A 24,440-nucleotide genomic window follows, 5' to 3' on the forward strand; every position below is an offset into this window, starting at 1 on the left:
TTGTTGTTTGGCGGGCCCGGGCTGGGGATTCGAACCTGCCACCTCAGGTGTACGTGGCTGGCGCCTTAGCCGATTGAGCCACAGGTGCCGAGTCAGCAGCAACTTTTTCTGCAGCTGCACATTCAATACTTGTATGTTTCTTGAGGTGTTGTTAGAGATGTGGAAGAGTCTTGAAGTTGAAAAGGCAAAAGCTTAATAGGTATAATTATTATGTAACCAATAAAACAAAAAAGAAAAGGCAAAAGCTCCAGGCCACCTTAACTGAACTGTTTCCCTCCTCTTCTGATAAGGCTTATTTCGGCACCTTCCTCAGAAGCCATATTTCTAGGGTGAGGTCTCCACCTCTTGAGCTCACCCTTGCCATCCTCTTCCCAGCCCCTAGTCGAAGTCAGGGGCTGTGATTTCACCAGGTCCCATTGTTTTTCTTCTTCCTTGGCACCAGAAACATTGGCTGCCTTTCTTCAGGTAGCTTGGGCTACTGTGAGTATTTCTGGCCACGAGTGACATATGTAACTTCTGAGCCAAAGCAGAAAAGAGCAAGAGTTATATAGTAAAGAAGGCTCCATTTTTTTATTTCCTGAGACAGTCTCACTTTGTTACCCTCAGTAGAATGCTGAGGCATCATAGCTCACAGCAACCTCAAACTCTTAGGCTCAAGCAGTTCTCTTGCTTCAGCTGCCTGAGTAGCTGGGACTACAGGCGCCCCCCACCACACCCAGCTATTTTTACTGTTGCAGTTCGGCCAGGGCTGCTTTTGAACCCGTCACCCCCAGTTTATGGGGCTGGTGCCCTACTCACTGAGCCACAGGCGCTGCCCTGGAGATGGATGATTTAAATAAAAGGAAAATCAAGGCTGGTTGCGGTGGCTCATGCCTACAGTCTTAGCACTCTGGAAGGCCAAGGCTGGTGGATAGTTTGAGCTCACCAGTTTGAGACCAGCCTGAGCAAAAAGCAAGACCCCGTCTCTACTAAAAAAAAAAAAAGAAAGAAAGAAAAACTGAGGCAAGAGGATCACTTAAGCCCAAGAGTTGGAGGTTGCTGTGAGCTATGATGCCACATCACTCTACCCAGGACGACTTGAGACTCTGTCTCAAAGAAAAAAAAAAAAGAGAAAAGAAAAAGCAGATAATGCCAGAGAATCATAGTGCTGTGAATATGGTAAAACCAGGTGATGCAGACCGGTCTAGCTGGTAGGCTTCACCCTGAGGCAAGAGAGGGAGGCAGCCAGGAGAGATCACAGGGCAGGGTGTTCTGGGCAGAGGGCCAGCAAGTGCCAATGCCCTGGGATCAGGAAAGTAGTGGATTCAAAGGCCCAGGGATAGCTTTGAATTTGGGGACTGGCATTGTAAGTGTTACCTATTAAAATGGCTCCTCTAGCTGTTCTGGGAAGAATGGGTGGGAGAAGGCTGAGTGGGTGAGCGGTGAGAAAGTGGTGAGAAGGGGGCAGTGGGTGGCTTGAGGGTTACAGGCTAGAGTGGAAAAGCAGGGAGAGCAGGAAGAGGTTATAGCCAAACCAATCCTCCCTTCCTGCTATATTTTCTTTATAGCACTTAATCAGATATAATAGATATGATACACACATATAATATAAATATTAATTAATAATACCATATATGTTAAGCAAAAATTACATACAGTAAGGTGTCCAAATCCTGACTTTACATGAAAATTAATGGATTTTAACCTATGCAACCACCCTCACCAGCCTGTGAAAACAAGATGCAGAGCATCTCCAGCACCTGGGAAGCCTCGCTCGTGCTCCCCCCATCAGTAGCTCTACAGGCAATACTTCCCTGACCTCCCTTAATCTTTTCTTTTCTTTTCTTTTTTTTTTTTGAGACAGAGTCTCAAGCTGTCACCCTGGGTAGAGTGCAATGGCATCACAGCTCACAGCAACCTCCAACTCTTGGGTTTAAGCGACTCTCTTGCTTCAGCCTCCCGAGTAGCTGGGATTACAGACGCCCACCACAATGCCCAGCTACTTTTTGTTGTTGTTCTTGCAGTTGTCATTGTTGTTTAGCAGGCCTGGGCCAGGTTCAAACCCGCTAGCCTCAGTGTATGTGGCCAGCACTGTACCCACTGAGCTACAGGAGCCACCTAATGTTTTTGTTTTTTTGCGACTTTTTTGTCACTTTGTCATCCTTGGTAGAGTGCTGTAGCATCATAGCTGACAGCAACCTCAAACTCTTAGGCTCATGTGATTCTCTTGCCTCAGCCTCCCAAGTAGCTGGAACCACAGGCACCTGCCATAACACCTGGCTATTTTTAGAGACGAGGTCTTGCTCTTGCTCAGGCTGGTCTTGAACCTGTGAGTGCAGGCAATCCACCCACCTCGGCCTCTCAGAGTAAGTTTAATCTTGGCAGGCATGGTGGTTCACGCCTATAATCCCAGCACTCTGGGAAGCCAAGGTGGGTGGATTGCCTGAGTTTAGGATTTTGAGACCAGCCTGAGTCAGAGCAAGACCTTGTCTCTAAAAATAGCCGGAATGGCTTGGCACCTGTGGCTCAAGTTGCTAAGGTGCCAGCCACATACACCTGAGCTGGCAGGTTCGAATCCAGCCTGGGCCCGCCAAAAACAACAATGACGACTGCAACCAAAAAATAGCCAGGCATTGTGGTGAGAGCCTGTAGTCCCAGCTACTTGGGAGGTGGAGGCAGGAGAATCACTTGAGACCAGGAGTTGGAGGTTGCTGTGAGCTGTGATGTCACAGCACTCTACCCAGGGTGACAGCTAGAGGCTCTGTCTCAAAAAAACAAACAAACGAAAAAAAAACTGGGCATTGTGGTGGGTACTTGTAGTCCCAGCTACTCAGGAGGCTGAGGTAAGAGAATCTCCTGAGCCCAAGAGTTTGAAGTTGCTGTGAGCTATGATGTCAGTTGTGCTGGGGGTGACAAAGTGACACTCTGTCTCAAAACTAAATAAACAAATAAAGTTCAGCAAAATTCAGCGCTGCAGTCAATCTAACCACATTTCAAGCGCTCTCTATCCACCTGTGGCTACTGCATCAGTAGGAACTGTACTGGACAGTACTGGACAGTGCAGGAAAAGCACATTTTCATTATGGTAAAAAGCTCTGTTGGACAGTGCTGCTCTGGAATGTCAGCGCCAAGAGAGCAGGGTTTGTTTTGTTCCCAGCTGTATCCCCAGCGCCTGTTACCGTGCCTGGTGTACAGTAGGGGCTCAGTGTTTGCTTGTTGAATGACTATTGAAATTGTTTGACAGAAAGCTGATGGGTGGCCGTGATAGATAATATCCTAAGTTCCAATATCAAGGGTTATTAATGTGTATGTGTGTGGGATGGGAGTTGGGGGGGACTGTAGGTGACAGTCAAACTCGGCTGAAAGGGTAAATAGGAGTTTGCAGAAGAAGAAAAGGCCAGAGCAGAAGGCAAAGCGTGAGAACCACAGGATAGTCCAGCCACCCTTGTGTGTGAGAAGCGACCTATCTGGGGGAGACCTAAGAGTAAACCTTTGAAAACTGTTCGCTCCCCTCTGGTCACACCCTGTCTGCACACACCCTGTACCCCCGTTCCCAGCTAGAGCCCTCCCTGCCTGGCAGGAGTGGGAGGCGGTGGGGTGGCGAGTAGGGAGAAAGCCCAGCCGGCAGGAGGGCGAGAGGTGCAGCCAGTGGGTGTCTCCCCACAGGAGCTCAGGGAGATTTGCATCAAGTTGTGTGAGAGCCAGTGCTGCCACCAGGCTGTGGGCTTTGAGTACCACTGGGCCGAGAGGGGGTCTGAGGGTAGCTTGGGTCACGTGCAGGTGAGTGTCCACACCTGGGAAGAGCTGGTGGGGAGCAGGGGGAAGGGGGGCCAGGGAAGGCCCACATTTCTGGCAAAGGGGAAAGGGTAGGCAGGAGGAAATGACCTGGAGCTGGGGCTGCACCTCCAAGTCACCTGGGGATGCCTGTGGGCAGACTTGAGAAGGGAGCCTACCAGGGCCTTAGGATCCTAGATGGGAAGCAGGGGAAGGGATGCTTCACTTTATAATGTGGGCTCTTACTCTCTAGGGGAGTAAGAACCCTGAAAGTAGCAAAGAAAATGGGAATGGCTAGGTGCTACCTCTGCCCTGGACACCCCCACTTCACTCAGCCCCAGTAGTTCTGCTGTGGCCCTGGGCATTCCTGGCCAGAGATGGGCAGAGGCAGTCTTTGAGCTGGGTGTGCAGAGAAGGCAGTTGATTTGCTTATGAGAGGATTTGAGGAGAAGAGATGGGGGCCTACAACAGTGTGTTCCCAGATTTAGGAGAGGCAGCTGAGTTAATGAGAGGCTGGGTGGAGCTGGGAGGGCGAGCACTGAGCAACTCCAGGAGTCAGCCTGGACTAGGCAAGGGAGGAGCCATGCTGAGCAGCTGGGCAGGGGTCCCTGTCCCCAAGCTTCTGGCTGTGGGAAAGCAGATGGTCTTTGGAGCTGGACTTGTGTAGGCCTAGGCACTGTCCATGGGGCTGAGGGGAGAGAAGCCCCCAAGGTCAAGGTCAAAGTCTTGCCTTTCCCAGATGTTCTTTGGCCTGTATAGTGAGTGTTCCTGCCTGCCGAATCTGACCTGTGTATTTCCAAAGAATGAGAAATCTTTTGGAAACACTCCCAGCCATTGTCAGAAAATTGGAAAAGAGAAGCCAGCTAAGAAAATGTTCTTCTAATGTTTCCTCTTCCTTGTTGCCTCCGACACCCATCATCCTATATACCTAGAATTGTATGTCCCTGCCCTTGGTCCCTAGAGCCTCCATCAACAGTCGAGGGGAAGAAGGAAGGGATGATCCACCATCATGGAAATAAAGTTTTGGTACTCGTTACCCACAGAGCTGGGGCCTGGTTGTGCCGGGCTGGGATGGGTATGCTACAGCAGGTTACTGGGGGGTGGGGGGCGCATGAGGGAGGAAGTAGGGAAGGACACTGTTGGGTTGGGGTATTTCCCCAGTTGGGAGCATGACTGAAAGACCCCCAAAGGTGATCTAAGCTCCCCTCAACCCGACCCCTTTGTGGCTTCAGCTCACTCCATAATCTACCCTCTGAAGCGCCAGTTTATATCTGATCTCTCTGTTCCCCTGACCTTAAACTTCAGAAATGTGAAAGAAGGTGTACAAAACATACATGTGTATAAGGAATTGCTCGTGTTCACTGAGCACTCAGTGTTCTAGAGCTGCCAGGAACAGCTCTAGATGCCTTACACACCCAGCCTCATTTAATCCAGTACAACAAACCTATCACCTCTGTTTTACAGGTGGGGAAACTGAGCGGGAGTGAGTAACTGGCTCAAAGTTATAGACTTTGAAAGTGATAAATCTGAATCTTCTAGGAGGCAAGAAGAGAAGGGAGGGATGAGAAGGGAAGGAGAGCCAAGGAAAAAGTGAGAAAAGAAAGACTGAAGCACTTCTGTGCGGTGTGGGGATGGGGGAGAGTGAGTCCAGAGGAGTTTTAGGAAATGTCACTGTGTTTTGTGAGGCTTCTAGAATTCAATGCCAGCTTGCTGTTTGTGTGAATCCTCAGCAGAGGTGGGCTTCAAGGTAGTCCTGTTATATTCAGGTTACATTGTGGAGTTAACTTCTTTGGGTTTTGAACCTAAGGTTCCATACGCAGCCATACCTCTGATTAAATATGCCCCTAGAATTGAGCCAGGCATGTCCTCCAGAATGTTGGACTTATGATGCAAGAGCTGTAATAGTGGCCGGGCATTGTGGGAGGCTGAGTGGAAGGACCACTTCAGGTCAGGAGTTCGAGACCAGCCTAAGCAATGTAGCAAGGTTCTGATTCCACAAGAAATTAAAAAATTAACCAGACATGTTGGTGTTCACCTGTGGCCCTCGCTACCTGGAATGCTGAGGTGGGAGGGTCACTTGAGCCCAGAGGAGTTCGAGGCTGCAGTGAGCTATGAGCATGCCACTGCACTTCAGCCTGCACAATCGAGTGAGATCCTGCCTCTTTAAAAAAAAAAAAGGAAAAAAGGAAAAACAAGCAAAGGTGTGTAAGGCATCTAGAGCTGCTCCTGGCAGCTCTAGAACATGTGAGTGCACCTCCTAGTAAGTTACAACAAACCTGTGTAGAGTGGAATACGTTGGTGGAATACGTTATCCTGTATGAAATGTATCAGACAGACAACTGGACTTCCATAGTGTTGTGAACTCCCCCTACTCAGAGAAAGTCCATGAAACAACCTTGCTAGGAGAGGAGATAGGCTGGAAACCTGCTCCAAGGATACTCAGTGTTTAGAGAGAGGATTGTTTCTTTGTCTGTGTGGCTCAGGCTAGTCTCAATCAAACTTCCCACCTTAGCTTTTCAAGTAGCTGGGACTATAGCACCACTGTGCCTGGCCCAATGTCTTAAGAAGTTATAAGGGGGTGGGGAGAATAGAAAGCCCAAAAATAAACCCAAGGGCTGGTGCAGTGGCTCAAGCCTATAATGCCAGCACTTTGGGAGACCCAGGTGGGCAGATTGTCTGAGCTCACAGATTTGAGACCAGCCTGAGCTAGAGCAAGAACCTGTCTCTAAAGATAGCTGGGCATTGGCAGGCACTTGTAGTGCCAGCTACTTGGGAGGCTAAGGCAAGAGAATCGCTTGAGCCCAAGAGTTAGAGGTTGCTGTGAGCTATGACACCAGAGCACTCTATTGGGAGGCAAAAAGTGAGACTCTGTCTCAATAAATGAATTAATTAGTTAATAAACCCAAGCCTATTCAGTCAACTGATTTTTGACAAGGGCACCAAGAAGACACATGGGGAAAAGATCATCTCTTTAATAAATAGTGTTTGGAAATACTCGCATGCAAAAGATGAAATTGGATTCACCTTATACTGTACACAAAAATTAACTCAAAATGGCTTAAAGATCTAAACGTACAACCTGAAACCATAAAACTCCTAGAAGAAAACAAGAGAAAGACTACATGACGTTGGTCTTGGCAATGATTTTGTGGATAGGACACCAAAAGCACAGGCAACAAAAGCAAAATAAACAGGTGGGATTACATCACACTAAAACATTTTGCTTGGTGCCTGTAGTTCAAGCAGCTAGGGCGCCAGCCACATATACTGGATCTGGTGGGTTCGAATCCGGCCCAAGCCTGCCAAACAACAATGACAACTACAACCAAAAAAAAAAAAAAAACAGTCATCAAGGAGTCAAGTTCCTTAGATGTTCTTCTGAACTTGAGATTCTCACACTGATCTTGTCAACAAAATAGGGAGTGGAAAAAAAAATGCAAGATGGCTTGGTGCCTGTAGCTCAGTGAGTAGGGCCCCAGCCACATACATCAAAGTTGGCAGGTTTGAGTCCGGCCCAGGCCTGCTAAACAACAATGACAACTGCAACCAAAAAAGAGCCGGGCATTGTGGCAGGCACCTGTAGTCCCAGCTACATGGGAGGCTGAGGCAAGGGAATCACTTAAGCCCAAGAGTTTGAGGTTGCTGTGAGCTGTGATGCCACAGCATTCTACCAAGGGCGACACAGAGAGATTCTGCCTCCAAAAAAAAAAAAAATGCAAGCTACAATTGTTATTTTAAATTTTCTAATAGCCATGCTAAAAAAGTAAAAGTAAAAAGAAACAGGTGGAGTCAATGTTGATAATTTATTTTGTTTACAACTCAATAATATCATTTTAACACATAAAAATATTTAAAATATTTTACCTTTTTCTTGGTAATAAGTCTTCCAAATTAAGTTTGTATTTTACATTTATCTCAGTTCAGGTCTGCTACATTTCAATTGCTCAACAGCCACATGGGGATAGTGAATAGCTACCACACCAGCATAGCAGACAGTGTGGGTCTACAGGGTCCAGCATTAGGAATTTTTTATGGATTGGAGGCTACAAATACCCCTGCTTCTGTAGCTGAATATCTAGCAGATCTAGAAAGAAAAAAGTTAGGCCAAGACTGGGGAACTCCTGGGATTAGGATGTTAACGTGGAAAGTGTAGTGGCAGAGCTATAGCCTACAGCACATTTTTATGTGCCTTAGAAAAAGGTAACTCTGGGCTCAAGGCTTAGTGAGAGGAAGGTGCTTTTGTACAACAGCCATAATAATAACACAATGCTCCCTTTTTCTAGGCAGACTTACAGTAGAATCAGCATGGAATAACAAGAATCACTCTAGCTATTTGCAGTAGAAAGGAGTTAACATAAGGGAGCAGGTGGTTGGGATCTTGGCCATTTGATTCTGCAGAACCCAACTCACTACTCACTTTTGGAAACCAGGGACATTTTCCTTGTGTCCTTGACAATCTAAAACACAGTGTTGGGCACACTGTGGTCACTCAGGAGATATACAAAAACAGGAACACAGATTTCCCCCAGGCCTGAATCTGGCAACCAAGAAATATGACCCACCCCTGCTGCAGGGCCTGAACCCCCTACTGGGTTAAGGTATGGAAAGGCCCTCTGGCCCTGCTTACTCCTAGCACACTGGAAGGCTGAGGCAGGAAGATCCCTAGAGCTCAGAAATCAGAGACCAGCCTAAGCAAAAGCGAGACCCTGTGCTTCCAAAAAATAGAAAAATTAGCTGGGCATCATAGTGTGCACCTATAGTTCCAGCTACTCATTAGGCTGAAGCAGGAGGATTACTGAGTCCAGGAGTTTGAGATTGCAGTGAGTTTTGATACCTCCATTACACTCCAGCCTACATGATAAAGTGAGTTCTGTCTCAAAAAAAGAAAAGAAAAGTACCTCTGTTAAGCGCTAACTCATAAGTGGCAGACCCTGTACTTGATTTCCCAACAGCCATCACTCCCTTTCCCTGGTAGCGGAATCCCAGTATTCTGTGGGCAGCAATGTCCCCAGTGCCAGGAGAAGGACTGATTTAAGCCAGTCTTGGCAATCCTATTCTCTTTGCTTTCCCAGCCTCCCGTGCAGTAGAGATGCCAGATGACCTGATTCTAGCCATTAAAATACAGTAAGTCTGCCTGGATGATGTGGGGAAAGATAAGAAAGTATACCAAAGGAAACACTCTACTGCTCCCTGCCTTAGAATGTGGCAGAAGGGTTCATGCCAGGAGCTGCTGCTTGAGGCATTTGGCACCATGAAGGAAAGATCAGAACTGCAGAGCTGCCAGCCACCAGACAAATGCCAGCTTTTCCTATCTCTAGAGTTCTTTTTTTAGAGACAGAGTCGCTCACTTTATCGCCCTCCATAGGGTGCTGTGGCGTCACAGGTCACAGCAACCTCCAACTCTTGGGCTTAGGCCATTCTCTTACCTCAGGGCCCCGGAGTAGCTGGAACTACAGGCGCCTGCCACAATGCCTGGCTATTTTTGTTGCAGTTTGGCAGGGGCCACATTTGAATCCACCACCCTCGGTATATGGGGCTGATGCCCTACCTGTTGAGCCACAGGTGGCAGCCTAGACTTTTTGATTTGTGAGAAATATCAGTCCTGTTTGCTCCAACCATAATTACTTGAGTTTTCTGCAGCTTGTAACCAAATGCAGTCCTAACTCAGAAGCCTGTGGTTAGTAGGGGATTCATGGATCATAGAACTGCAGAATCCCGGGGTTGGGAGAATATCTGGACACCATTTGGTCCTTTGTCCCGCACTCTCTGTAGGAATCTCCATCAACAGGTCATAGACTTCTACTTGCATACCTTGCTAGGCCTTAGTACTGCCTAAGGTAGCTCATGTTCGATAGCTCTAGAGGGCGCAACATTTTTATATTAAATTCTTTACAATTTCTACCCATTTTTCTTAGTGTAAGTAACTGGGGGAAAGAATAGGGAACCTTTGAAAGGGAAGGGATGGAGTGAGACAGGTATAGTGACAACTTTTTCTGATTTGGGATACTAGACAAGTTCCTTAACTTTCTGAAGCTAAAGTGCCGGTAAGTCTCTTTATCTATAAAGTGGAGATGAACTCTCCCTCCCAGGGTCACTGTGAGGACTTTGTGGCACAGAGTAGGCCCCCAGAAATTGTTAGGGGTCTGACCCCTTCAGACATGGCTGTGTCAGGGCTGTTACATTGTAAGAGTTGGGCCCAAGAGCCCAGCACTGGGGATGGCAAATTATGATTCGGGGAAATGACGATGAGCCGTTATAATTCCTTACTAGAGGTGCATAGGTGTGCACACACACACCTACCTGTCTCTCTCAGAACTTGAGGGACAAGGAGGGCATCCCAGGGAGGTGTGACTGCTCCTCAGAAATAGAGAGCTTCTTGGCCTAGCTGGTCCTCCTTCACAACCTTGTCTCCAATCTGTTCCGCCACCCCGTTCCACCCCCAAACCCATCCTGGTTCTTTTTTTTTTTTTTTTTTTTGAGACAGAGCCTCAAGCTGTCTCCCTGGGTAGAGTGCCATGGCATCACAGCTCACAGCAACCTCCCACTCCTGGGCTCAAGCGAGTCTCCTGCCTCTACCTCCTGAGTAGCTGGGATTACAGGCGCCTGCCACAACGCCTGGCTATTTTTCGGTTGCAGCCATCACTGTTGTTTGGTGGGCCTGGGCTAGATTCGAACCCACCAGCTCAGGTGTACGTGGCTAGCACCTTAGCCACTTGAGCCACAGGCGCCGAGCCAAAAGGTCAACCCAGTGCATTGGCCGGGAATCAAACCCAGATCAACTGCTTGGAAGGCAGCTATGCTCACCACTATACCACCAATGCCACTTCCTATCCTGGTTCTTCTGGCCTGTTTGAAGCCTGTCCTGGTGGGGCAAAGGCTTGGTGTAACTTCAAGGAGGATGCGGACTCAGCAAATAACATGCAGGAGGCTAGTCGAGGTTTGCAGGAGGGCTTTAATTGCCAAGAGCCTAATCAGGAAACAGAGGTGCTGGTCAGGGAGGTGGCCAGCCAGGGAGAGGTGGCAGAGGAGGAGAGAGGTGGCCCTAGGTCTAGCATCCTGCAGTGTTCTGGGCTGGGTGCAGGAGTGGGTGGGTGGTCTCACTGCTTGGAGCGCCCAGCATCATGGCAGATGCCAAAGTTGGTGTTGGTGATGGCGCCAACAATGGTCTTGTCCGCCTCGCAGGTCAGGCCTCGCTCACAGGGACACTTGTAGTAAACCCCATAGAGTGTCTGCAGAGACACAGCCAGGAGAGTCACAGGCAATGAGAGCCCACTTCGGGTAAAACTTGCCCTCTGCCTAACCCCAAGAACCAGCAGGTCAGTCTTTTTGGATAGTTCCTTTCCTGACAGCTTCCCTGGGGGTGCTGTGTGTCTGGTTGACCCAGGTTCTAGTCTCCACTTTGGCTCACTTGCTCTTACTAGCTTGATCTCCCTGGGGAGCCTCTATCTGCTCATCTGTGAAATGGGGATAACAATCCCTGCCCCCACCCATCTCATTGCTTAGCTGTGGGAATCAAGAGAGATGATGGGATGGGAAAATGCTTTGCTGCCCTCTCACCCCTCATTTGGCATCCAGACTGGCCCTCCTCCCTGATCCTGGCACCCAGCCTTGAGGGCCCTCCTCCTCTGAGCTATCCCTCCCCACGCTTCCACATCTATGCCACCTCCTCAGCACTCACCTTGGCAGAGCACTCGCTGTTCTCACTGGCCTTGGGTGCACAGCGGGCCAGGCTCAATCCACTTGTACGGTGACAGCACTTGCTCTTGCATTGGGCGCTATTCAGGCAGAGCTCACCCTCATCCTGCCAAAGGCAGCCTGTCAGACCAGGACCTCCCCCCCCAACCCATCCCTTCTCCACCCCGACCTCCACCCACTACTCATTACTGATATCAGTGCCTCCCCTGGTGAGTTGGGGGTGCAAAGGAATCTATCCACTGCGTCTGATGGCCTCTCTGCCCCACCACCCATGTGAGAAGTAGGCATGGGGTGACAGAGCAATAGCCCCAGGATGGGTGGGGGTCTGGACCCTTGAACTCTAGTACCAGCTGTACTACCAATCCCTGGGTGACCCTGGGCAAGCCACTGCCCCACCTCAGGCCTCAGTGTTCCTATCTGGAATGTGTACCTGTGACCCCAAATAGGCTTCCAAACCTCTCTAGATCCTGCATTCCTTTGAGGAGCCTGTGAAAGTAGAGGATCATCTCCCTGCAAGACTCTCCCCATCAGACTTTTCCATAGGATCTCAAGGGGGTCCAAGACCCTCCAAGCCTATCCCATCCCTGAGTTAAAAGACTTAAGAACCTTTGAACCTAGGGAGTGGCCTAGATAGATCTTCCCAGTTGGGCTTCATGGAGAGCTGGTGGGGGCAGCAGTGGGAGCACCACCCCCAGCTCACCCACTCCCAGCTGTGTGCCCTCAGACAGCTTCCCTCTGAAGACTGGGCTGATGATAATGCCTCCTCCTGCAGTGGTTGTTGTGAGACATTCACACTGTGTCTGCCACACAGTGAGTAAGGTGCTGCTGGAGGTGAGAGGCTGGAATCCTTTGTGCAGGCTTTCCAGGACAGAGCCTATGTCTCTCCCCTCCAACCTTCACCCCCGCCCTGAGCATGTTCCCACTGAGTGCTGAGCTTATCAGCCTTTTCTAGGGTGTAGGCAGTAAAGGAAGAGATGTGAGATGCTGCTTCTTCCAGTCCCTGGGCAGCCCAGGTGGTGACATCAGAGGTCTGGGTCCAGGCTTACATCATCTCTACCTGGGGGCTGCCCCCCAATCCCCTTACCAGGCTGATGATTATCCCCCGGGGATCAGGAGCTGCATAGGCCACTGAGAGGGCGATGAGCAGAAGGACCAGGACCTTCTCCATGGTGAGCAGGACAGCAGGTGTGGGTGGCAGTGGCAGGTCAGATGGCAGAAGACAATGGCAACTGGAGTGGTGGGGCTATAAAAGGGCTTCTGTCCACATGTGACCCACCTTCTTTGTCCCACAGGGCCTGCCATGAGCAGAGGCACAGCTGTGGCCAATCTGCTGGGCAGGGGTCCTGATAAGGTAACTGGGCAGGCACCTGATGGCCTCTGGCATGCCTGTATGTGTGTGTGTGTGTGTGTGTGTGTGTGTACAATAGCCATGTGTTGTATTGTGGTTAAGAGGGTGGACTCTGAGGCAATTTTAGCTGTATGAGTTATTAGCTGGGCAAACTTGCTAACTATTCTAATTGTTCTCTCAGTCTCCTTATCTGTCAAATGAGGATCATTTTAAGAGTTGAATCAACACGCATATATGTGTTACATATATACTAACATACCTGTGTGTGATTATAAGAATATAGGTATATTAGATATTCCCATGTGTGTAATATTTGGAATGGGGCCTGGCCCCTGGCAACAGTAGGTGAGTGTAGCTGCTCTGGTGCCTTGAGCTCCTACGAAGATCAATGGGCTGGGGCAAGAAGAAACACCTAAGATGTGAAGCTGTGAGTGCCTTCTTACACTTTGTGTACTCAGCACAGTTCAGGCCTTGCCTTTGGCCCCAGCCAAACCCAGGTGTCTAACAGTGTCCAGCCAGGTGAAGAGGGGCCCCAGCCTCCCAACCCTAAACCTTCCCTTCAGGCCCCATGGGGGATTCTAGAGCAGTCCCAGGTCCCAGGGGGTGACCAGCTCTGCAGCCCTGCCTGACCAGGGTGTATGTGTCCTCACTGTGGTGAATTTCTCTTTTCCTCACACCAGGGGATTGCCCATAGGACTGATTCAGGGGTTCTCAGGAGCTCCTTCCCAAGTGAGTCTCTCCCCTTTCCTTTCTACCTCACTCGGTGCCTGCACTTTCAGCATCAAAGACTCACCCCTTTAGTTAAGGCTTTCACTCACCCTCCCCACTTACCCAAGGCCAACGTGGGAGCATGAGCAGTCGCTAGTCCTGGCTGAGAAAGGGAAGGTCTCGTGAACCTCAGATGGACCAGAGGCTGGCGGCTGGGAAGGGAACAGCTGCTGCAGTGTGCTCAGGCGTGGGAACAGAGCAGCTTCTCCGAAGGTCTAGATGGTCACTGCAGTCAGAGGTCCCTGCCCTCCCCACACCCACCGCAGAACGTGGACGGCAGCCCCATGGTGAGGCCCTGGGTTGGATTGCCTCAAGCACAACCTTTTTATTTTTTAAGGATTTTTATTGTCAAAATAAGAGAAAGAAGACACAAATAAATGAATTGTTCTGATAATTTTAGTCTCCAGGACATCTCTATGGAAAGATCAGCTCCTTGTGTGCTGATAAAATACTATCCACATCCACATGAGACAGTGCTCAAGAAAGTGACTGGACATGTACACAGTGAGGAGAAATGAAAAGGCAGGATCCTTATTTCCTTTCCCCAGTAAGGTATACACTACGTAAAGGTATGAGGCTCATTTTGGTGACAAATGCTTTCATACAGAGAATTTTGAATTCCTCCATCTTTACCCTCCCCAAAAGTTTTAGCCTCCGACCTGATGATGAACGAGGAATTAAAATAAGGTGACACTACTTTCACATGAACTCAAGACTAACTGTAGTTAACATCTTAACATCCGTGTATCAAATCAGTAGATTGAATTTTCTCCCTTAGAAAGTTTTCAGCCAAATTGGAGTTACTCTCACAGTAAAGTATAAGAATGCATATGCAAGACTAGGGATTGTTCTGTGGCATAAAAAAAAAACATTCCTCCAATAGCTTTGGCTCAATAGGTACCACATGAAGAACTGGCTGTAGGACAAATTATCTATTGGATCTAACAAAATGCAAGATGACTCCAGTTTCAACTGGAAAGAAAGGTCCTTGCCAAGTCTAGTTTTTAACTGTACTTAGGTCTCAAACAGATGTTAGGCCCACCTACCTGATAAGGCTGGAACACAGCACCAGCAGTCAACAGGCCTAAAGTTGGCCGGGCCGGGTGGCTCATGCCTATAATCCCAGCAGTTGGGAGGCCGAGGTAGGTGGCTTGCCTGAGCTCACAGGCTCGAGACCAGCCTGAGTCAGTGCTGGGCATTTTGGTGTGCGCCTATAGTCCCAGCTACTAGGCAGACAAGGGAATCGCTTGAGCCCAAGAGTTGGAGGTTGCGGTAAGCTATGATGTCACCGCACTCTATGGAGGGTGATAAAGAGAGACTCTGTCTCAAAAAAAAAAAAAAAAAAAAAAGAGGCCTAAAGTTTTCTAAACTAGTCAGTGAGTACCTCTATGCCATGATTTGTCAGTGCTCACATTGACAGTGGTAAAAGAAGGATCAAGAAGCCTGCGTTTTTAGAGCAGCACAAACATTAATTACCTCAGTAAGCAATGATCAAGGTCTTGTCTAGGGTAAATAATACAAAAATAGATCCTGAAGTCTCCATACACAACTCCTGAGATTTAATCTAACTCTAAAGCAGTACAAATGGCTTCTTCCACACAACAAGGGCAAACTCTGCACTACTAATTGGTTTTCTTAAAAACCAGTTATGTCTTCAGGTATAGCCTCAGTTTAAGAGGGGTTTTTTTGTTTTGCTTTTTAAAAAAATACACCTTTTCTATGTCAGAACCAAGGCAAAAGGGAAGAGGGGCTCCAGAATCCCTGGGACAGAGAGCTTTAGAAGCCAGTGGGTGTGAGCACATTCAAGTCATGGGTTTGAGATTATGGGTCTGTGGGGTTGTTTCTTCCTTTCCATCACTGGGACATCCATCTTGGGCAGCTTGAAGGTTGCTGGATCCTCAGCCATCATAGTGGCCTGGGCTCGGTCAGGGCCACTGGAGAAGGTTTCTGGGCTCCTCAGTAGGCCTGGATGGCAAAACTTCCTGAATCCTACTTCTGGAGGGATCTTGGTCTGGAGAAGCTCCATTTATCGATGGGTTTCTGTCCTTATTCCTACTTCCAAAATCCATGGTGCTAGGATTTGGGCCAGGTAAAGCTGTGGAAGAACCAGAAGTGAACCAGCCTCTGGGCCTATGCTTGGGTGAAGAATGAAGGTTGCTGCTTGGGGTGGACGGGGCTGATGCGAGCTGCTTCTCTGTCTTTGTTATCTCTCCACTCTGTAGCTTTAGTCTGTGCAGTGCTTCTGCCACTCGAAGGTACTTGCTCTCTTCAGTGGTGAGGCCCTTGTGGGGTGTGTAGCCAGCATCTCTCAGCCCTGCCTGTTGTTCAAAATGCTGAATGCTCTCCTGAGTCTGTTTTGTGATCAGAGAATACATGATGACATGGGTAGCTTTAGCCTTCACCACTGGGACCTTATTACTGTCAGTGGCTGATGACAGAGTCATAGCAGGCGAGGATAAACTGGCCTCTTCTTCTTCCACCTTGGCAAGGTGCTGATACTTGCGCTCAGGAATCACTGGCTTCCAGGGCATGCTGCCCATGTCTGATGGAGGAGGAGCCGTGGGCGTAGGGTCCTCAAGGGCATCATCACGGCTCAATGCCCCGTGGTATATCCTGATGGACAGGGACATCTTGCCTAGAGGCCCACTAAGCTCAAGAGCAGGTACTTCTGGTTGTCTTGAAGCCATTGAAAGATGGATCCAGGTGTTTTCTATAGAGAATTCGTAGCTGAATCCCTGCCACTACAGTGAAATTATCTGATGATTCTGCTAACAGATGTTAATAAGAAACATTGTCTAGCTGCCACAAATTAGCAAAACTTCCCAGGAGGGGTCCATCCAGAGGTTCTGTTCTCCTGCTGCTACCGCTGCAGAGTTGCCTGCAGCTCCAAGTCCAACACTAAAGTGGCTGAAGGACACACGTCTCCCGAGAGGTACGTCTCAAGCCACGGTGAGAGCAGCGGCAACACCAAAGGTCTCTGGACAGACCTGGAAACACTGGTCCTCAAGCCCAGCTATTATCCAGACCAACCTGACTTCACAACTCACCACATACTAGCTATGTGAATTTGGACGAGGAATTTAAACTTTTTTTTTTTTTTTTGAGACAGAGTCTCGCTCTATTGCCCAGGCTAGAGTGCCACGGCATCAGCCTAGCTCACAGCAACCTCAAACTCCTGGGTTCAAGGGATCCTCCTGCCTCAGGCTCCCAAGTAGTTGGGACTACAGATGCCTACCACAATGCTGGCTAAGTCTTCTTTTCCTTTTCTTTCTTTCTTTCTTTTTTTTTTTTTGTGGAGACTGGGTCTTGCGCTTGCTCAGTCTGGTCTTAAACTCCTGAGCTGGCTTGGAGCCTATAGCACAGTGGTTATGGTGGTGGCCACATATACTCAGGCTGGTGAGTTCAAACCCAGTCCTGGCCAGCTAAACAACAATGAAAACTACAACAACAACAACAACAACAAAAATGGCCGGGCATTGTGGCAGGCATCTGTAGTCCCAGCTACTTGGGAGGCTGAAGCAAGAGAATTGCATAAGCCTAAGACTTTGAGGTTGCTATGAGCTGTGATGCCATGGCACTCTACCAAGGGTGACATGTTGAGACTCTGTCTCAAAGAAAAAAAAAATAACACTCCAGAGTTCAAACAATCCTCCTAGAGAATTAGGATTATAGTTGTGAGCCACTGTGCCTGGCCAAATTTAAACTTCTTAAGCTCCCTGAGCCTCAGTTTCCTAATCTCCCTAAGGGAGATGTTGGCTGCCATGTCATCATAGCTCGTAGCAACATCAAACTCTTGGGCTCAAGTGGTTCTCTTGCCTCAGCCTCCCAAGTACCTGGGACTATAGGCGCCTGCCACAATGCCCAGCTATTTTTAGAGACAGGGTCTTGCTCTGACTCAGGCTGGTCTTGAACCTGTGAGCTCAGGCAATCCATAAGCCTCAGCCTCCCTAAGTGCTGGGATTACAGGCTTGAATCACTATGCCCAGCTTTAGACTCCATTTCAAAAAAGAAAAAAAGAAAGAAAAGGAAAATTTCTGTAAAGAAACAAGGGATACTTACTCCATTTGTTTTGGCTGCTTAGCCCACAAATACCCTTCCTTCCCCCAAGAAATAGGTTCAAAGTGTAAATTGGGATGTGCAATAATCGTAACTTTTAAATTTAATTTTCTCTATCCTTCTCCATCTTGCTTAGGTGAAGGTAGGAAATGAACTTTCAGGTTGCCAGTCTCTTTAGCTCCACACTCGGACTGTGGGGATCTTCCCACCTCCCCATTCTCCTGACCAGGTGTGAAGTGGAGTTTAGATGGCTTCCGGGCAGCAGGGAGAGGGATCTTTACAATCTTCTGGGGCCTCAATGACTGCTTCAGAGACATTCCTTATGCCATCTCATCCTTCTGTATCTGCTGAAATTATGGACACTGAAATCTGAGCTCTGTTCTCTTAGTACAGCTCATGCCTTTGGCTGGTCAACATCCACATGAACTGCTGGGCATAGTGGCTCACACCTGTAATTCTAGACGAGGCAGGTGGATTATTTGAGCTCATGAGTTGTTGACTGGCCTGAGCAAGAGCAAGACCTCATCTTTAAAAATAGCTAGGCAGATCGGCACCTGTAGCTCAGTGGCTAGGGCACCAGCCACATACACCAGAGCTGGGGGGTTCGAATTCAGCCTGGGCCTGCCGAACAATAATGACAACTACAACCAAAAATAGCCGGGCATTGTGGTGGGCAGCTGTAGTCTCCGTTACTTGGGAGGCTGAGGCAAGGGGATCACTTGAGCCCAAGAGTTTGAGGTTGCTGTGAGCTATGATTCCATAGCACTCTACTGAGGGCAACAAAGTGACACTCTGTCTAAAAAAAAAAAATCCATATGAACTCTATTTACCCTGTGTTTATAATCCCTACTCCTTGCCAATATTCCGTTCTAACCCTCCAATCCTCCATAAGACCAAAATGCTAGGGAGATGGCTTGATGTCACATGGGTCACTGCCCTGTCCCTAAGTTCAGCATCTCTGTGTATTGTCATCTTCTTCTAGTTTGGTCATGATCACATCTCATTTCTGTAGCTTAAGGCTAAATTGTAAAGTAGTCTCTATCTAAGAGGAAAGAAAAGAGACTTAGTAAAGTGTATAAGCATACACAATATATTTCATAGACTTGATGCAGCAAGGAAGAGAATATGGGTAGCAACTAGAATCCTCATTTCTCTAGACACCACTGGGCAGTCAATGATATGTATAACCTTCACCTTTCATCTCCCATTCTTTTGTCCTCAGCCAACATCTCAGACCTATTCCTGAACTATCTGGGCCCTTTATGGATCTGTGTGGCTTTACTGACCTCTTTTACTAATTTTTACTGGGGACATGAGAGTAACAAGAGTCAATCCAGGGCGGCCCATAGCTCAGTAGGTAGGGTGCCAGCCACATGCACCCAGGCTGGCGGGTTCCAGCCTGGCCCAGGAACAATGCAACAACAACAACAACAACAAAAACAAAAAATAGCTGAGTGTTGTGGTGGGCACCTGTATTCCCAGCTACTTGGGAGGTTGAGGTAAGAGAATTACTTAAGCCCAAGAGTTTGAGGTTGCTGTGAGCTGTGACTCCAGGGCACTCTACTGAGGGCAACACAATGAGACTCTGTCTCAAAAAAAAAGAAGAAGAAGAGTCAATCCAGGCATTTCCTGAGTTCTGCACATACTCTTTCCTGCCCCCTCTGTCTATCTGATTCTTCTTCCTTGGATAGCCAGGATTAGGCACCTTATCCACATTAGTAATCCTTCCTTTTGACATTAAAGTATAATTGGCACAATAAAATTAATCCTCCTTAATGTACACTTCAGCGAGTTTTGACAAATGCATACATCATGTAACCACAAGTGTTCAAGATACAGAACACTTCTGTCACTCTAAAACATTCCCTTGTGCTCCCCCCCACCCCCTGTAATCAACCCTACCCCCAGGTCCTGGCAAACTACAAATTTGTTTTCCTTCCCTATAGTTTCGCTTTTCCATATATAATAATAGCTGAAATCATACATGTGTACTTTTGGGTGGGTCTGGCTTCTTAGCACAATGCATTTGAGATTTGTGCATGTTGTTGGGGTTATCAGTAGTTTGTTACTTTATATCGCTGATCCCATGTATGGATGGAAAAAGTGTGTTATCCATTCACTGCTTGTAGGACATTTGGGTAATTTCTGAAACGTTTTGGTCAATTTTGAATAAAATTGCTATACACATTAGTATGTACACACATACAGATTTTTGTGTGAACATAGGTTTTCATTTCTCTGGGACAAATACTGAGCAATGCGATGGCTGGGTCATGTGACGATTGTTTGTTTCAATTCTAAGAGAGTGTAAAGATGTTTTCCAAAGTGGCTGAGCCAATATGCATTCCCACCAACAGTGTGAGTTCCAGTTGCTTCACATCCTTGCTGCCCTGAGGATGGTCAGTTTTGATTTTTTTTTTTTTTGAGACAGAATCCCACCCTAAGCCCCTGCACAGAGTGCAATGGTGTTGTAGCTCACTGCAACCTCAGACTCAGGCTATGGGCATCCGGCTGCCTCAGCCTCTAGAAGCCGCTGGGATTACAGTCACTTGTGCCGGTGCCCACCTGGGTTTTTCCATTTTTTTAGGAGTCAAGGTCTCACTCTTGCTCAGGCAAGTCTCAAACTCCTGAGCTCAAGCAATTCTCCCTCCTCAGCCTCCCACAGTGCTGGGATTACAGGCTTGAGCAACTGCACCCGAGCAGTTTTGATTGTTAAAATTTAGCCTTTCTAGCAGGTGTGCCTAGTAGGTGTGCCACTATGTTTAATTTGCATTTCCTTATTGACTAATGATGTTGAGCATTATTTTATGTTTTCATATTTGCCATCCATCCCCATATCATCTTTTAAAAAGTATTTGTTCAAATTTTTTGCCTATTTTTAAAATTGAGTTGTTTCTCTATTATTAAATTTTGAGAGTCATGGATGTCATAGCAGGGGTCTCCAGGCTTATTGGTATTGTTGGGAGCAGATAGGGACTGTGGTTGTATCAGTCTTGGTGGAAGATCCATGCGTGGTCTCCATCTGTCACCCAGGGACACCTTGTAATCAGTCTTTGAGCCAGCCCAGGGGGAGGGGGAGGTTGGGGTACTGAAAAAGAAGGCTGGCTCCTGTTCATGGAGTGAGTCAGTCTGTCCAACTGATAGACAGCCTCCTGTGTGGTAGCAGCCTCTAGAGAACATTCCCATAGGACCCTCATGCTCTCTGGTTCTGCTCCTATTATTAAGACTCCATCCACATATTCCTGTCTCCAACCTCTTACCTAATGTTCCACACTTACTCTGTCCAAGATGCTGACTGTCTGGCTGGTCCATGAGCCACTGCCCACAAAGTGATGCTCATGTGTCCCTAAAGCCTTCTCCTTACAGGGTATGTGGTATATTCGTTTCCTGAGGCTGCCACAACAAACCACACCAAACCTGATGCCTTGAAATGACAGAAATTTATTCTGTCACTATTCTGAAGGCCAGAAGTAGAAATCAAGGTGTCAGCAGGGCTTCAGTATTTACAGAGGATCTAGGGACAAAATCTGTTTCAGGCCTCTATCTTCTGGTGGTGGCTAGCTTCCTTCGCTGTGGCCACATCATGGTGATCTCTGCCATTGTGGTCACATCACCTTTTCTTCTATGTCTATATTCTCTCTGCATGTCTCTCATGAGAACACTTGCTGTCATTGATTTAGGGCCTACTCAGAAAATCTGGTGGGATCTCCTTATTGAGAGATCCTTAACTGTATCTGCAAAGAATTTTTTCCAATTAGAGTATCATTTGCATGTTCTCAGGATCAGGATGTGGACCTTTTGGGGGTAGTGGTAGCACTTAAAAGTCCTGCCTCCATGAAGATTTCCCATCTCCACTGTCCCCTTGACAGCAGTCCCCTTCCTTTGGTGCCAGCATGCCACCAGAGCTCTCTTTAGAGCAGGCAGAGGAAGAGGCACCTGGCCTATTTGGCTTCCACCGTGAAAGAGGAGGCCCTGCCAGGACTCTCACCCAGCAGGGTATTACCCCCAAATAAGAAGGGGTTAAGATGCTGGTCAGCTAAAAAAAAAAAAAAGCCAAACAATGAGACAAATGACCACTAGAGATGGGAGTCACCATGCTTGCATTTTTCACATCATTGGTAGTGGCTAATTACTACAGCTTCCCTTGGGACATAATAGTATTATTGATTTATGATTTGGGAAGTAAGGGAGAGCACCAGGGGCATTGGCTTAGCTCTTCATAGTATATTAACTATTAGCTCCAAGGTTGGGGGCTGAGTTGAAGATTCTACCTACTTCTGAGGTGATCTGGTGTAATCACTCAGGAGCATGGGATAGGTTCAGGCCTTGCAATTCAGCACGCACACATTCCCTGAATCTTATTCTAATGATCCTATATCCCATCGCAACAGCCCTTAACAGATTCTTTGAGCCATATCACATATATGAATTTCATTTTATTCCTTGAACCAATAATCTGGACATGTGGTCTTATCTAGCCTAAAATTATTCAATGTCATCATTAGCAGCCACCCCAATCACTGCTTATTTCTTCATTCCTTTAAATCTATATAGGGCCAAAGCCACTTAGTTTCCTAGAACTTGACCCTCACAGGCCACATGGTCTTGATGTTCATAGCTGATAATTTGATTAGCTGCTTTTCATTTGTGTACTGCTATTTCCCCAATTCCAAACATAAATAGAAGTCTCAGAGCCTTTTTGCTCAGCCTGGAAATCCCTTTTCTGGTTCCAATATTTGAATCAGTTAGGGCTCTTTGACACCACCAACAAAACCTACTTTGTTGGTTTTTGATGAAAGCAAAGAGAAGCAAAGGGAAGGCTAGTGGGTGCGTTACAGAGCTGAGGAAGAAATAAGGAGATTTGTCTTAAGCAGGGCAGGAGTCAGGATGACTCTGAGGCCCAGAAGTAGGAACTCATGGATCATTTCTTGAGGATATTGCCATAGCCCAACTAAGCAACAACATTTTTTTTCTCTTGGATCACTCCACCACCAATTTGAATTCCCTAGGAAGCCACTAAAGGCCTAGCCTGGATCACCCACCAGCCCTGTCTCAAGGGTCTGCCTTCCCTGTGATTGGCTGTCACACCAGAAACCCAGGATGAAGGGGAAGCTGCTCTGGGAAGCAGGGGAAAGCTGTCCTCGGTGGGCCAAACAAAGAGAATCCACAGCTCCTAGGAGCTTGGTCCAGCCTAAGGCCTTTTCTGAATGGAAGAAGATACAGTCCCTGGGGAAGCTCCCAGTTTGGTGGTGGAGACACAGGCTGTGCCCTTGATGAATTTCCAGTCTAATGGTTAAGATTGGTCACAAAGGCAAAGAAGAGGCTTAGGACAAAGAAGAAACCCTGGAAAAGACACAAATATGCTTGAGGCGAGTTTTTTTTTCATAGTGAAAAAGTGGAAACTGCCAAAACACACCAAAGGGAAATGATTAAATGCTTATGGTAGATACATAATGCTTTGCATCATTACACAAGCCTTAAAATCATGTTTACAAAAAAATTAATATGAGAAAATATTAATAGTATAATTCCAAGTGGAAAAATATATTTAAAATTGTATATACATTCTTATCCAAGTGTGTAAAGCAGTATGCACAAAAGAAGGGAAATGTATGAAAATGTTAACAGGGGACATCATCATTATCATCAAAGCTTTTGAGCATTTTTTTTTTTTGGAGATAGAGTCTCACTATGTCACCCTGGGTAGAGTGCCATGGCATTACAGCTCACAGCAACCTCAAACTCTTGGGCTCATCCTCCCAAGTAGCTGGGACTACAGGTGCCTGCCACAGCGCCTGGCTATTATTTTTATTACAGCTGTCATTGTTGTCCAGCTGGCCCAGGCCCAGTTTGAACCCACCAGCCCCGGTATATGTGGCTGGCACTGTAACCACTGTGCTACTAGTGCTGAGCCCTTTTGAGCATTTTTATATGTGATGCCCTGAGTTAAACATTTTACGTACATTATTTTACCTAATATATGATACTATAATTACCTGCATTTTATTGATAAAGAAACAGGCTTAGGAAGGTTAAGTCCATGGATGAACTGGACTAATAAGTAGCTAATAGGTACCATGTTTCCCTGAAATAAGACCTACCCCCAAAATAAGCCCTAGCAGGATTTCTATGCATTTGTTAAATATAAGCCCTACCCCGATAATAAGACCTAGTGATGGGCATGGCTATACAATGTATCTGCATAGCCAACACCATGCATTTCCATGAGAAGAGGAAGACATCCCCTGAAAATAAGCCCTAGTGTGTTTTCTTGAGAAAAAATAAATATAAGACAGTGTCTTATTTTCAGGAAAACACAGTAGTTGACTCAAATCCAAGTCTGTTTAAAGTCAAAGTCCATGTTTTTAAGATGATCTTGTCTCTCCTTAACTCTCCATGTTGGGGTTATGAAGGCTTTTCATTTTCTTATGTATACTTTCTTTAATTTTCTTAATCCTCTCTACTAGCCATGGATTGACCTATAAAATCAGATATATATATATATATATATATAAATATAATTTTTTTTTTTTTTTTTTGCAGTTGTTGGCGGGGCTGGGTTTGAACCCGCCACTTCTGGCATATGGGGCCAGCGCCCTACTCCTTTGAGCCACAGGCGCCGCCCCAGAATAAGTATTTTTTTTAAAGGGAAAAGGAAATATGTAAGTAAGTAATACATACAAATAAGGGGAGAGAGGCATTACATTAGACAAAGAATGTATGGTATGGTCTGGGAAGGCTCATGAAAAAATGCCCTTTGCTGTATTTGCAGATGCTTCTGTTGTTATACTCCCAGGCTGCATGTACAGGTATTATACGT

The 24,440-nt window shown here is 47.1% G+C and overlaps 1 protein-coding gene, 1 non-coding gene and 1 pseudogene across 3 annotated transcripts; all 3 read right to left on the bottom strand.

Moving 5' to 3' along the window:
- Positions 1-10,502: 10,502 nt before the first annotated feature.
- TRNAG-UCC lies at positions 10,503-10,574 on the bottom strand. The gene has a single exon. It is a non-coding gene; the product is annotated as a tRNA-Gly (tRNA).
- Positions 10,575-10,688: 114 nt separating this feature from the next.
- On the bottom strand, positions 10,689-12,640 carry CLPS (colipase). Of its 2 annotated transcripts, XM_003789137.2 has the most exons (3): positions 12,533-12,616; positions 11,432-11,554; positions 10,851-10,982 (listed from the first exon to the last, which is right to left on the bottom strand). In XM_003789137.2, the coding sequence occupies exons 1-3, from the start codon at positions 12,614-12,616 to the stop codon at positions 10,851-10,853; spliced, it is 339 nt and encodes a 112-aa protein (XP_003789185.1). The 2 variants fall into 2 exon arrangements, with proteins under 2 accessions (XP_003789186.1, XP_003789185.1); XM_003789138.1 differs by lacking the exon at positions 11,432-11,554 and having other exon boundaries at positions 10,689-10,982; positions 12,533-12,640.
- Positions 12,641-15,340: 2,700 nt separating this feature from the next.
- On the bottom strand, positions 15,341-16,281 carry LOC100955633 (annotated as a pseudogene).
- Between the last annotated feature and the right edge of the window lie 8,159 nt (positions 16,282-24,440).

Source organism: Otolemur garnettii, unplaced genomic scaffold (genome assembly GCF_000181295.1).
Source record: "Otolemur garnettii isolate 467f Iridium unplaced genomic scaffold, OtoGar3 scaffold00031, whole genome shotgun sequence".
In the NCBI taxonomy this organism is placed as follows: Eukaryota; Metazoa; Chordata; class Mammalia; order Primates; family Galagidae; genus Otolemur; species Otolemur garnettii.